Source organism: Agelaius phoeniceus, chromosome 4, assembly GCF_051311805.1.
Source record: "Agelaius phoeniceus isolate bAgePho1 chromosome 4, bAgePho1.hap1, whole genome shotgun sequence".
Classification (NCBI taxonomy): Eukaryota; Metazoa; Chordata; class Aves; order Passeriformes; family Icteridae; genus Agelaius; species Agelaius phoeniceus.
Window position 1 is genome coordinate 73,800,139 of NC_135268.1, and position 15,046 is coordinate 73,815,184.

Below are 15,046 nucleotides of genomic sequence, written 5' to 3' on the forward strand. Positions count from 1 at the left end.
GCTCTGTGTGTACACAAAGGCAGAATTCCCCCTCCACGGGTTCCCCACCTCGTTATTCCCACAAGAACCGCGGATTAAACTCTGCTGCAGCCAGCAGCAATCCCATCACAATTGGGGAAAACACTTTATCTTGCTTTATCTGCAGGGAAAAATGCTTTGAGTACAGGGAAAACTGCTTAATCTGTAGGGAAAACTGCTTTATCTGCAGGGAAAAATGCTTTATCTGCAGGGAAAAATGCTTTAAGTATAGGGAAAACTATCTTCAGTGCTTTAAGTATAGGGAAAACTTTGTCTTCCCTCTTTATCTTCAGGGAAAAACCCTTTATCTGCAGGGAAAAATACTTTATCTGCAGGAAAATGCTTTATCTGCAGGAAAAAAATTATTTAAGTACAGGGAAAAAATGTTGGAACTATAGGGAAAAACACTTTATCTGCAGGGAAAAATGCTTTAAGTGCAGGAAAAATTATTTAAGTACAGGGAAAAATGTTGGAACTGTAGGGAAAAATGCTTTAAGTATAGGGAAAACTTTATCTTCAATTCTTTAAGTATAGGGAAAAAATGCTTTAAGTATAGGGAAAACTTTGTCTTCCATCTTTATCTGCAGGGAAAAATACTTTATCTGCAGGGAAAAATACTTTATCTGCAGGAAAATGCTTTATCTGCAGGAAAAAATGTTTTAAGTACAGGGAAAAAATGTTGGAACTGTAGGGAAAAACGCTTTATCTGCAGGGAAAAATGCTTTAAGTGCAGGAAAAATGTTTTAAGTACAGGGGAAAAATGTTGGAACTGTAGGGAAAAATGCTTTAAGTATAGGGAAAACTGTCTTCAATTTTTTAAGTATAGGGAAAAAATGCTTTAAGTATAGGGAAAACTTTGTCTTCCATCTTTATCTGCAGGGAAAAATGCTTTATCTGCAGGGAAAAATACTTTATCTGCAGGAAAATGCTTTATCTGCAGGAAAAAAATTATTTAAGTACAGGGAAAAAAAGTTGGAACTGTAGGGAAAAATGCTTTAAGTATAGGGAAAACTTTATCTTCAATTCTTTAAGTATAGGGAAAAATTGCTTTAAGTATAGGGAAAACTTTGTCTTCCATCTTTATCTTCAGGGAAAAACACTTTATCTGCAGGGAAAAATGCTTTAAGTACAGGGAAAAATGCTTTATCTGCCGGGAAAAACACTTTTTCTGCAGGGGAAAATGTTTTAAGTACAGGGAAAACTGCTTTATCTGCAGGAAAAAATGTTTTAAGTACAGGGAAAAAATGTTGGAACTGTAGGGAAAAATGATTTATCTGCAGGGGAAAATTGCTTTATTTGCAGGGAAAAATGTTTTAAGTACAAGGAAAAATGTTGGAACTATAGGGAAAAATGCTTTAAGTATAGGGAAAACTTTGTCTTCCCTCTTTATCTTCAGGGAAAACTGCTTTATCTGAAGGGAAAAATGCTTTAAGTACAGGGAAAAAATGTAGGAACTGTAGGGAAAAATGATTTATCTGCAGGGGAAAACTGCTTTATTTGCAGGGAAAAATGTTTTAAGTACAAGGAAAAATGTTGGAACTGCAGGGAAAAATGTTGGAAGTCCAGGGAAAATCCTCTCTCCCACCCAGCCCCACCACGTGCTCCCAAATTTCCAGACAATCAATTTGCTAGCTCCAATCTCCAGTTGGAGATCAACTCTGCTGCTCCAAAAAAAAAAAACCAAAAAAAAGTGTTTTCCAGGGAAAATGAAGGTGAGAGTGTGGCCATTTTAAATGGTGACACAGGAATTTCCAGGTGGTTTTTTCCAAGGAAATCCAGGCCAGGAGCAGGGAGCTGCAGGAGGGGAGCGGCACACGTGGAGTTTGTGGTGGTTGTAATTAGGAATTGAAATGATTCTCATTATTAGCTGAAGAAAGAACAAATCCTGTCCAGTTTTTATGGACCAGCAGCCTTTGGAATTCTCCTCTCGGAGCTCAGTTTGGAAGATTTTTCTTCAAATCTGAGTGTGACAAAAAAGCAGCTCTGGGGAACAGAGAATCACCTCCTCCAGCAGGAAAGTAATTAGAGAATAATTGTTAAATATTCCAGAATCATTAAGGCAGAGGACTCATATCATTAGCGGGGCAAGAAGGTGAACATCATCCACAGGAAACATTTATCCTCAAATTCCCAGAAATCCACAGAAACTCCCAGAAACTCCAAGAAATTCCCAGAAATTCCCAGGAATTCATAAAAATTCCTGGAAATTCATAAAAAATCCCCCAAAATTCATAGAAAATCCCTGAAATTCACAGAAATTCATAAAAAATCCTAGAAATTCATAAAAAATCCCCCAAAATTCATAAAAAATCCCTGAAATTCCCAGAAATTCATAAAAATTCCTAGAAATTCATAAAAAATCCCCCAAAATTCATAGAAAATCCGTGAAATTCCCAGAAATTCACAGACTGCTACAAGAGCTGGCAGGTCCCTCCCCGCTCCCCCCAGTGACACAGCAAAGCGGATAAAATTCACTTTACAGCACTTAAAAAGCACAAACCACCTCTTTTTTTGTCCTGTTTTGGCTTTGAGGACCACCAAAAATACCAACATTCCCTCCTCTCCTGGTTTTTTTGGGCTCCTCAGCAGCCCAGGCCACCCGTTTTTAGCAGGGCTGTGTATAAAAGGAACACCTACCCTACAATTTGATTGAAATACTTCCTGTAGCCATCTAAAGTTTCGTGCTGCAACAAAGAGAGAGGGAGCAGAGGTTAAAACCCAGGTGGCCGAGGGCAAGGGGGGATTTTAGGGATGAGCCAGGGGCAGCAGGAGCCCAGGATGAGGTTCCAGCCAGACTGACCATGTTGGAGGGAGGCTGCAGCACCAGCCGCGCTTGTTTTCTCCTCTGCTTCCTGTAGTAGCTCTCAAAGGTCTCCCGGGCTCCCTGGAAAACAGGAAAGGGTCATTGCAGCCCTCAGGATGTGCAGGAAGAGGTCACTTGGAATGTAAACCGTGGAATTGCTGAGGTTGGAAAAGCCCTCTGAGATCTGTGAGTCCAACCATGCCCAGCAGCACCAGGGCCACCCCTGCCCCATGTCCCCAAGTGCCACATCCACAGGGCTCAAAATCCCTCAGGGATGGGCACTCCAAACCTCCCTGGGCACTTCCAATCCCTGACCCCCCTTTCCATGGGGAAATTCCTCCCAGTGCCCACCCTGAGCTCCCCTGAGGCCGTTCCCTCTGCTCCTGTCCCTGTTCCCTGGGATAAGATCCCAAATCCCCCCGGCTGTGCCCTCCTGGCAGGAGCTGTGCAGAGCCACAAGGGCCCCCTGAGCCTCCTTTGCTCCAGGCTGAGCCCCTGCCCAGCTCCCTCAGGGATTCTGCAGCCCCTGCCCGGCTCCCTCAGGGATTCTCCAGCCCCGTCCCAGCTCCCTCAGGGATTCTGCAGCCCCTGCCCAGCTCCCTCAGGGATTCTGCAGCCCCTGCCCAGCTCCCTCAGGGATTCTGCAGCCCCTGCCCAGCTCCCTCAGGGATTCTGCAGCCCCTGCCCGGCTCCCTCAGGGATTCTGCAGCCCCTGCCCAGCTCCCTCAGGGATTCTGCAGCCCCTGCCCGGCTCCCTCAGGGATTCTCCAGCCCTTTCCCAGCTCCCTCAGGGATTCTGCAGCCCCTGCCCAGCTCTGTTCCTGCCCTGGCCACGCTCCAGCCCCTCCAGGGCTCTCCAGAGCTGCCCCAGCCCTGGAGGTGCCCCAGCAGTGCCAGCACAGGGGACAAGGACACTGCCCTGGCCCTGCTGCCACCCCAGAGCTGGGACATTCAATGTCCAACCTTGTGTCCAACCAGCACAAATGTGGAACTTTCCCCCGAAATTCCATTCAAGTATCAGAGCACAAAGAGTTGATCTGAACACACCGAGTCCAACCCCAGCTGCTCAGGTACAGGAATGTTCCATGCCCCGTTCCTGGGATACACAGGGATGTGCCCAGCTGCTTTCTGGACCACAATTTGGACAAATATTGGATTTATTGCTCCATGGAACAACCAGTGGTGGTGTCAGCAAAGAGAATGAGGGGCCAAAAGACACCAAAGACACAAACAGGGGGAAGTAAAGGCCAGCTTGGACAGGGCCCGGAGCACCCTGGGACAGCTGAAGATTCCCTACACATGGATGGGCTCAAATGGTCCCTCCAACCAAGCCCTCCTGGGAATCTGTGAATTCCAGAACGTGTTTGGGGTGCAGAATTCCAGAATGTGTTTGGGGTACAGAATTCCAGAATGTATTTTGTGTACAGAATTCCAGAATGTGTTTGGGGTGCAGAATTCCAGAATGTGTTTGGAGTGCAGAATTCCAGAATGTGTTTGGGGTGCAGAATTCCAGAATATGTTTGGGGTGCAGAATTCCAGAATGTGTTTGGAGTGCAGAATTCCAGAATGTGTTTTGTGTACAGAATTCCAGAATGCGTTTGGGGTACAGAATTCCAGAATGTGTTTGGAGTGCAGAATTCCAGAATGTATTTTGTGTACAGAATTCCAGAATGTGTTTTGCGTACAGAATTCCAGAATGTGTTTGGGATACAGAATTCCAGAGTGTGTCTTGTGTACAGAATTCCAGAATGTGTTTGGGGTGCAGAATTCCAGAATGTATTTTGTGTACAGAATTCCAGAATGGGTTTGGGGTACAGCACTCCTCAAGACCACTCTGTAGCATTGGGAGAAATTACCTCTGCAGCTCATTTTCCCCAACTTGCCGTGGCTCTGAGTGTCCAGAGGATTTCCCTCCCCACAGCTGACCCCTCTCCATGGCCATCCCCCCTGGGCTGGACTCTGGAGGGCCCCTCTGGGGTGATCTTTGCTCCAAACCAGGCTCCACCTCAGCATCCCCGTCCTGGAGCTCCCCAGAGCCCAAGGATGAGCCCCCGGGCCATCCAGCCTGGATGTTTCATCCCTGCCCATCCTCCCTCCTCCACACCCTCCCTGTTTTCTGTCTGAAATTGGATCACAAACATCTCAGGGAAGGGACAACGTCTTGCTTTGAACTGTTGGGAGCCAAGGGAGAGGGGGAAAAAAAAAAACCCAAAAAACCCAACTCAGCCTCATTTAGAATTCACAAAACAAACAACATGCAACAACAAATATCACCTGAGCGAGGCACCAGCTGTCAACCTGCTCCTCTCCAGAAAATAAATTAATTAAAAGCAAAACCTGATGGTAATTTAATGATTCTCCAGCTGTTGTGGCATTATACAACCAGGCTGCCTCGGGATGCCCTCAGCTACCAAGGGCTTGTGAGGAGCCATAGCCTGACTTGCTCCTTCTCTTCTCCAAGTGCAGCTCCAGGCTCCAGCAGGAATCAGCCCAGGGATGTGCCCAGAGCTCTCCCACCAAATTCTACCCTTCCCAAAGGTGTCAAAATCCATCCAAAAAACCTTTTTAGGTGCTAAAATCCATCAAAGAAAACTTTCTTAGGTGCTCAAATCCATCCCCAAAACCTTCTGAGGTAAAAAAAATCCATCCCCAAAACTTTCTTAGGTGGTCAAATCCATCCCCAAAACCTCCTACAGTCCAAAAATCCATCCTCAAAACTTTCTTAGGTGCAAAAATCCACCCCCAAAACCTTCTTGGGTAGATAAATCCATCCCCAAAAATCTTAGGTGCTCAAATCCATCCCCAAAACCTCCTACAGTCCAAAAATCCATCCCCAAAATCTTCTTAGGTGCAAGAATCCATCCCCAAAACCTCCTTAAGTGCAAAAATCCATCTAAAAAACCTTCTTAGGTCCTAAAAACCATCTAAAACACCTTTTTAGGTACTCAAATCCATCTTCAAGACCTTCTTAGGTCTTAAAATTCATTCCCCAAAACCTTCTAAGGTCCTAAAATCCATCCCCAAGACCTTTTTAGGTGCTCAAATCCATCCCCAAAACCTCCTAGCCGCCGTGCAGGTGCACTGCAAAGGGATGTGGAGATGCTAAATGTGGATTTTGTCCTTGAATTCTGCTTTCTGTCCTGGCTGAGTCTCAGGGGGATCAGGATGAGCAGCTCCCAGTGCATGCCAGGCACATCCAGCCACCCTGGCAAACCTGGATGACAAATCCCAGCTTTTCCCCCTGTAATCAGGTTCAGGAGCAACTTGAATCTATGAGAAATTTGGTATTTTAAGAGAGATTTTAGAACCAGGAACTGTGAACCAACATTTCCCTGTCAGGTGTTCCCCACTCTCCCAAAAGCTGTTTCCCTCAGGAAAGGGAAGGATCCTGAGACAGAAATCAGGGATCTACAAGTGAGACCCAGAAAGAGGAGAATAATTCCAATTTTATCAAACCAAGAGATAAAATTAGGTGGTGCCTGAAGTTAAAAAGTGATAAATTCCAAGCAGGGAGCAGCCACCTCACTTTGAGCCCCTCTCCAAGGCCTGAATTTCGGTGATTCTCACAATCCTGGTGTTACCCATGCCCTCTCCACCCCAGGAAAACCATGGAAAAAGGGATTGTCTCACTCCCACACCACCACTAAGGGACAAAACCAAAGGGATTTATTAAATTCTGCTGGGCCTTGGCTCTCCAAACCTCCAGGAGCAGCACAACTGATCATCTCCATCCTCATCAACCCAGCCCTGGTGCCATCACTGACACCTTGGAGTGAAGCCACTCATTAAGCTGGAGGAAATTACTTAAATAAAAAATATAAAAAATTAAAAATTACAACTTAAAAAAACTGAAAAATAGTTGAATTTTGGGGCCAATCTAAAACTGAAGGTGTTTTTTAAACCATTTCTTTAATAAATGAACATGTGGCACCATCAAAGGCAGGAGCACAGCGAGGCTGAGCCGCCACCACCAGCAGCAGGACCGTGGTTGGACACTCAAACACCAAACCCCTCATTCATGGTGCACCATCCCCTGGAAATTAATGAGTAATTAATTAATCACTGGACTCACAGAAGCTGCCATTTCCCCAATATTTTGTGGTGGTGTCAAGGACTCATTGGAATCTCTGAGAGCAGCTCATCAGAGCAGGAGGCCTCAGACCAATTATAAGAGTAAATTTTGGGGGTTTCTGCTGAGACTGCACCAAATCCAGGCAGATCTGGGATTGATCCCTCATCCTCCAGCTCCAGGACCCTGCCTGCTCATCCACACTTTCCTTCAGGAAAGAAAGGACAAGGAGCCACCTCACACCCGACTGCACTTCCAGTGTCCCACCATGGCCGTGTCCAACCCAATTCCACAGAATTCCAGACTGGTTTGGGTGGGATAGGACCTGAAAGATCTCCTCATTCCATCCCCATCCACGGGCAGGGACACCTCCCACTGTCCCAGGTGGATCCAAGTCCATCCCAGCCTGGCCTTGGACACTGCCAGGGATCCAGGGGTTGGGAATTCCTGGGATTCCCTGGGAATTCCAGCCCAGGCAGGAATTCCTTGCCAAGATCCCAGGCCAATCTCCCCTTTCCCAGTGGGAGCCATTCCCTGGCTCCTGTCCCTGCAGGCCTTGTCCCCAGCCCCTCTCCAGCTCTCCTCAGGCCCTGAAAGGGGCTCTGAGGATTCCCTGGATTTTTCCCTTCTCCAGGGGAACATTCCCAGCTCTGCCAGCCTGGCTCCAGCCCTGCAGCAGCTCTGGGGCCTCCTCAGGGCTCTCTCCAGCAGCTCCCCACCATTCCCATGGGGAATTTTCCCCACCAGCTCCTCAGGAGCACCACAGGATGGGGGAGCCCCACAGGTCCTGGGGCTCAGGGAAGCACAGGAACCAAAATTCCCAGCCCACTCCTCACTTCCTTCCCCTTTCTCATAGGTTCTAGTTGGTCCTGAACCTGATTACAGGGGAAAAGCTGGGATTTGTGATCCAGGACAAACCCCAGGCTGGCTCTCCATCCCAGTTTCACCCATGGCTCTGAGGAGGGTGAAGCACCTGGAGCAGCTTCACCACAACCTCTGAAATTTAAAATTACTTTGGAATCTCTTCCAGAGGAAAAACGTGATTTCCACAGGCAGGAGAAGGAGAAGTGACCGGAGCTGGGCTGGAGATGGCCCAGGAAGGCCCCACAATAACCTGACTCCCATCCTTGGCTGGATTCTCCTCAGCCGCAGAAAGTTTTGGGTGCCACCTCCTTGTTCCAATCCAACAAAGGGAACTGCAGCAGAAGGGAAGGAGCAGCAAATCTGCTCCTTTGAAACCATTCCCAAAAAGAAAATCAGAGAATCCTATTCACATTTTAACAGTTTCCCCAAAATTTATGGCCCAGGGACCTGCCAGTGTGACCAAACCCATCCCCTCACGGCACTGCTCCCTGGGTTCTCTTTCCTGAGCCATTTCTGGCTGCCCCAGGAATCAGGGACTCTCTCATGAAAGGTTCCTCCAACAAAAACCTCATCCTCCCCACAGCCCCTCTCGTGACCCTGCTCCCATTTTTCATCCTCCCAGTCCCATCCCTTTCTCCTAAGTGCATTCCTCCCTCATCTCCCCTGATATTCCCACTGCTGCCATATTACATTCTCTTCAAAATGGAAAATATTTCTTCCTCTTCGTGGCAGTTTGAGCTCAGACCACCCAGTTTCCCACATTTGATCTGTTTAGGACTATTCATCTTCTCAGGTCTCCAGATAATCCATTACTCCTCTGAATTCCATGCCTGAATCCTGTTTTCCTCTGGATAAAAAAAATTCGAAAAAGCAAAAAACCAAACGAACACATCAACCAGACCAAGAATACTCCAGAGCCAACAACAAGATCCTGAGTTTTCTGGGCCACCCAGCTGAAACTCCAGGTGGGATTTGTGTTTTTAGGGCTGCTCCTCTCTCACAGCTTAGGGAGAGAACAAGAGGAAAGGGCCTGTTGGGAAAGTTTAGGTTGGATATTTGGGAAAATTCCTTCATGGAAAGGGTGGTCAAGCACTGGAAGTGCCCAGGGAGGTCTGGAGTCCCCATCCCTGTGGATGTGGCACTTGGGGACACGGTCAGTGGTGGCCTTGGAACAGCTGGATTCAATCCTGGAGGGCTTTTCCAACCTCAGCGATTCCATGGAACCCAGCGCCGGTGCTGGGCAGAGGAACTGCTCCTTTTCCATCCAGCTTTAATTCCAGCTTCACCCAGCTCCCAGCCCCTCTGAGGGAGCAGAGGAATCCAAAGGATTCCTGGCTCCCAAAGGACCCATTCCTTGTAATCACCGGTCCAGGAAAAACCCTCAATAACGCCTCATATTTGTAAAATTACCGGGCAGAACTCTCCTGCTCAAATTAGCCCCGGAGTTCACAGAGTTGGCAGGGAGAGGGGGATAATTACCAGCGGGGATGAACACCACAGAAGGGAAAACAGAGGATAATCACAAGAAAGCAAAAACAGCAGCTGAACAAACCCAAAAATGTTTCGGGATTCGGGAGCAGCGCGGAGCTGAGAGCCAAGCGAGCTGGGATTACACCAGGAAAAAATGTGCTCCTGGTTTTATTCTCCAGGAATAATCAAAATGCCCAGGGAAATGGGACTTTGGGAATTGGGATGACAGTGGTTTGGAGCACAAATTCTCCTCAGCCTGCAGCAGAAATGCCCCTCCTGCACTTTACATATTTCCTACCTGGATAAGCCAGGGTATCCATAACCCAACATTCCCGTGGGATGTTACTGCCTGAGCCACCCCAAACCCTTCCCATTTAGAACATCATTAATCATTCCCTAAAAATCAGTGAATCCTCTGAGCTCTTCCATTAAAATCCCATCACAACGACAGCTAGGAAGGGGATGTGCTGCAAGGTCTGCTGAGGCGATTCCTCCTGGGAAAACCCAGGTTGTGCCAGTTTGGTGTGGATCTACTGACACCAGGGAAATCGATCCACAGAACCCATGGACACAAATTTACCAGAACAGCCCAATTTTACATCCACTGGAGGAGGTGTTTGTACCCCTCACCCACAGAGCAGCTCAGTCCCATCCCTGCAGCTCTGGTTTAAATAATCAGGGATGAACCTGGCTTTAATTCCATGCTTGGAGAATCCTAAACCCAGCATCCACCTGGATTTATCAATGGAATGGTTTGGGTTGGAAGGACCTTAAATCCCACCCAGTGCCACCCCTGCCATGGCAGGGACACCTCTCCCTGTCCCAGGCTGCTCCAATCCCCAGTGTCCAACCTGGCCTGGGACAACCAGCAAAGCTTTCCATGGAGCCCACAACAAGTGGATTTGGGAATAACAGGAATTCTGGGACCTGCTCCCTCCACAGCCTCACCAAAGACCTGCAGGAGCCCTGGACAAGGTCTCTACACTTTGCAGATGTCCCCAAATTTGGTGAAAACTTGACAGACTCAAGGCAGAGCCAACGCCTGGAGAGGTCTGGGCAGGCTGGAGGAACAGCCCAACATGGTGACATCCAAAAAGACAAATTCCAAACATCCTCCATGGAAAGGGAGAAACCCTGAACCCCTCACAAACTGGGCACCACCGTTTTGGGAGCTCCTCTGTGGATAAAGATGAGAATTTTGGGTAGACAGGAAGTTTTTCCACAAGGAGAACAATAAAAATCCCCGAGATTGGTTGGAGCAGGGTGCTGATAACACCAAGGTGTGGGTTTTGATCCTTTGATGATTCCCTTCAGAGGTGGATCCTTGTGAGTCCCTTCCAACTCAGAATATCCCATGATTCCACAAAGCAGTAGAAAGAAATTCCCAAAGCTGGATCCCAATCTCCATCCTTGGAACCCTTCCAGGCCAGGCTGGACAAATCCCTGAGAAACCCGGTCTGATCTCCCAGCTCCAGGCAGGAGGTTGGACTGGAGCCCTCCTGAGGCCCCTGCCCACCCAGGTGGCCCCATCCATCCCTTCCCACCAGGCTGCTCAGAGCTCCGAGTATCCCACACAGCACCCACCTCCCAGCCTGGGCTCCAAGGGCCCTGACCACCAACCCTCTCCCATGTTCTGCGAGGAGGAAAAGCCAGATTTGGGGCCAAAATCCCATTTCTGGGGGGGTTTAGTCATGGTTTAGGCAATTCCAGTCTCCTTCCAACAAAAATCAGGATTTCCTTCCCCTCACACCGTGAGCAGAGCCCTGGGCTGTGTCACCCTCACCTGCCCAAGACAGCCCCAGCGCAGGGCTCCATTTTAATTTGCCTGCAAGTGCCAAACAATACATTCATGCTAAGAACCCACTCAGTCCAACCTGGATCCCATCCCTATCCCCCCTCACAACCCTGGAATTCCATGGAAATACCCCAAACCCAACCCCAACTGCTCAACAGCTCAGCACAGCAGCTTGGATGGGACACATCTTACCAAAAGCAGCACAGAAGCTTTAAACCCTTACAAATCACCCTTTTTTCACCCCAAAACCAGCTGAAACAAGCAGGTTTGTTTTTTTGTTTTTTTTTTTTAGGGTCCAGCACTTCACCAAACACCGGGAGCTTCCCACCAGTGAGGAAGGAGCTGCCAAGAAAAGCAGCTCAGAAAATGATCCTGACATGCCCCGGAGATGTGTGCAGATAAGAGAAGCCTGGTAGCCACTAATGAGGCACAAAGAGTCCGACTCTTGAGCAGATGCTCCTCTTGGAAAACGTAAATATTCCCAACAAATCTCACGGAGCGCATGGACGCGCTCGCAGGTGCTCGGCAGGGAAAGCTGGGATCAAAAAAGGAGGCTCCTGTTTGTTGACTGTAAACACCCCCTCGATACCGAAAACACGGAGATGAAGTGGAGCAGGAATTGCGTGGGGGGAAGAGAGAGTGGCTGCAAGAGGCCTCTCCTGCCAGCCCGGCAGGATTTGGTCTCCTCCACCCAGCCCTGACCTCGACCTGTGTCCTGGAAAAAGCAGCAGCCACCTGTTCCTTCTTCAGGCACTGAATCCCAAGTTTGGGTACTTCAGGGCTTGGTTTCTCCTGTTACGCACTCAAAAATAAATTCTTTGGGGCCTGGTGAAGAGGAAGGAGGCCAAGAAGCACAAGCAAAGGCGATCCCAAAGGAAAGGAGTCTCCAGAGATCAGGAGAGGTTGTGGCTCCCCATCCCAGAAGTGTCCGAGGCCTGGTCGGACATGGCTTAGAGCAGCCTGGGACAGTGGAAGTGGCACTGGATGGGATTTAAGGTCTCTTTTAAGCCAAATCATTCCATGATTCCATGAAATGACCAAGAACCAGGCAGGGCCTCAGAAATCCCACCTGGAAGAGTCCATGGAAGATCCAGCTCTCCCTTCCCTCTCTCCCATCCTTGGCTTGGATAAGTTCATTTAAAACCAACTTTGAAAGCAACAAAAATTTACAAAGAAAAAGCAAGAGAGGGGAAAAAAAAATAAGTTTGAAATCTTTGGTCCAACAGATTCAAGGACCTCTCCGGACCCACTGAGTCCAAGCTCCTGGCCAGGCCTGCTCAGGACAACAGGGAACACGTGGACAAGGAACACAGGGATAACAGGGAGCACATGGACATCAATATATCCAAGGAAATTGTTTCAAACCCTGTTCTCTTGGGGGGAATTGTTTCAAACCCCATTTTCTCCAGGGGGAATTGTTTGAAACCCCCTTCTCTCCAGGGAAAATGGTGTCAAACCCCATTTTCTCTGGGGGGAATTGTCTCAAATCCCATTTTCTCCAGGGGGAATTGTTTGAAACCCCATTCTTTCCAGGGGGAATTCTTTCAAACCCCATTCTCTCCAGGGGGAATGGTTTCAAACCACAGGGGGAATTGTTTCAAACCCCATTTTTTCTGGGGCAAATTGTTTCAAATCCCCTTCTCTCCAGGGGGAATTGTTTCAAACCCCAGGAGGAATTGTTTCAAATCCCATTTTCTCTGGGGAGAATTGTTTCAAACCCCATTTTCTCTGGAGGGAATTGTCTCAAACCCCATTTTCTCCAAGGGGAATTGTTTCAAACCCCATTCTCTCAAAGGGGAGTGTTTCAAACCCCATTTTTTCTGGGGGAAATTGTTTTAAAGCCTGTTCCCTGGGGGAAATTGTTTCAAACCCCGTTCTCTCCAGAGGGAATGGTTTCAAACCCCATTTTCTCTGGGGAGAATTGTTTCAAACCCCGTTTTCTCTGGGGGAAATTATTTCAAACCCCATTCTCTCCAGGGGCAATTGTTTCAAACCCCAGGGGGAATTGTTGCAAATCCCCTTTTCTCCAGGGGGAATGGTTTCAAACCCCAGGTGGATTTGTTTCAAGTCCCATTTTCTCCAGGGGGAATGGTTCCAAACCCTGTTCTCTCCTTCAAACCCCGTTCTCTCTGGGAGGAATGGCTTCAAACCCCATCCTCTCCAGGGGAAGATGCTGGAGGCTTTGCCTCAGCTCTGCTGCCAAAAGCCACCACTGGTCCCAGGCTCCTTGCTCAGCTTCTCCTGCTGCCCACCAGCCATGGAAGAGTTAACCACGAGGCAAAAAGGTGAGATTCCCCCTTTTCCCCCTTCCCCTCTGCTCCTTCCTCCCAGCAAAGCAGGCCATTACCCCTGCCCGGAGCCGCAGCCCCATTGTTCCCAGCCCTGGATATGGGAAGCAATATCCATTTTCCATTTAGACCAGGGCAAAGCCTTTAATTTCAGCCTCCTGCCTGCAGCTGGAGTTCCCTTTTAACTCCTGGGCCGCAGGAGTGAAGACAGTTTTATATGGGGGAAAAGGCTGCAAAGGCCACTTTAATATGGTCACATGTGGGAAGGGGGGAGCTTTTCCGAGGGCCCGGTAATGAGGGGCAGCAGCGGGATATTGCACTTCCCATCTGGCTGCTCTGCACAGCAGGGAAAAGGCTCTCCTGGCTTTTTAAGGACAGGCCCCACTGCAGTAAAACAAAACACACCAAAAATAAATAACAAATGGAAGCGTGAGGAGGAGATGCCCTCTAATGTTCGAGCCCGGCAGCACAGCCGTGGAACGGGGTGGGGGGAATTGGGAGAGAGGGGCAGGGATGGGGCAAAATGCAGAGGGTTTGGGGTATCCTGGAGTTTTGGGATTGCCCCACACCTGGGATGGGTTCCCCACAAATTATGGGGTGGCAGGGCTCAGCTCCTCGGCCAGGGCCACCTGTGTTTGTGTTGGTGTGGCTCCAGAGCGTGGCCCTGCAATGACCCGGGAAGGTCCTTCCCGTCCTGTCCCTGTCCTGTCCTGTCCCGTCCTGTCCTGTCCCTGTCCTGTCCTGCCCTGTCCTGTCCTGTCCCCAGAGCTCCTGACAAATCTGATTAGGGAGCAGCGTTGGAAGAGGGAAAACAGCCTGAGTAACCAGCCTGGCTTTGGGAATCCAGCTTTGGAATCCAGCCTTAATCCATGGAGTGCCTTCCCAAAGGGCTCTTGGAGCAGCCAGGTCCTGCCTGAGCCTTCCCAGCTCCTAAATAAGCATTAATTAACCCAACCTCTGAGCCAGGGTTGGCACAGCAAAGGAGGAGGTTCCATCCCAAAAGAGCATCCAGGGATGCAAAGGGCTCGGATGGATCCGAGGGATGGGAAGGCTGGAGTTGAGATCCCTTCCAACCCAAACCATTGCAGGATTCCTTCCACTTCTGTCCCTTTTCCAGGTGCTCCACTTTTCCCAAAACCCCAGTTTGCTGAGAAATGGGACATTTTTACAGCCTGTGTGATGGGGAGGGGAGGGATCCACTCTCCTCACTGAAATCCAAGGAATTCAGAGAGATCCTGATCCTGGTGTTCCCCAGCTCCCCATCCCGTGCTCCTTCTGACCTGCTGCTGTAGGGGAGAGACAAAAACCAGGATTTTTCCCTTCTTGCCAGAGAATCACCATGAAAGCAACAGCAGGAATGTGGGGACCAGGAGTAGAAAACCAAATTTTGGGCATGCTCAGGGTTTTTTCCTCTTTTTGGAACACAAAGCCACCAGTGACAGAAAACTGCCACTGGCAGCATGATGGAAAACCAAGGAATTGAGGATTTGAGAGGAAAAAGAAAATCTGGAGGAAATAAAATTGCCAGAACTGCCTGATGAGGGTGGTGGAAGGGTCAGGGAGCTCCTGCCTGCAAATTCCAGAGCAGACACCCCTGGAGCCAGTCCTGATCCCAGGGTCCAAGCCAGGCTCTGATGCCTCCCATCAGCCTCCAAGGATGGAATCAAGAGTTGCTCCACTCTTGAAAATAAATACTAAAAATATATAAATAGGGATTTCTATTCCTTGGTACTTCAGGG

General features: G+C 48.8%; 1 protein-coding gene across 5 annotated transcripts in view; it reads right to left on the reverse strand.

Moving 5' to 3' along the window:
- Nucleotides 1-15,046, reverse strand: part of EXOC6B (exocyst complex component 6B) — a 319,988-nt gene that overhangs the window by 119,991 nt on the left and 184,951 nt on the right. For all 5 annotated transcript variants that reach the window (XM_077177925.1, XM_077177924.1, XM_077177922.1 and 2 more), the window contains exons 9-10: nt 2,819-2,902; nt 2,656-2,702 (exon numbers count right to left, since the gene is read on the reverse strand). In XM_077177925.1, coding sequence (XP_077034040.1) covers nt 2,656-2,702; nt 2,819-2,902 — 131 coding nt within the window. The remainder of the gene's footprint in view (nt 1-2,655; nt 2,703-2,818; nt 2,903-15,046) is intronic.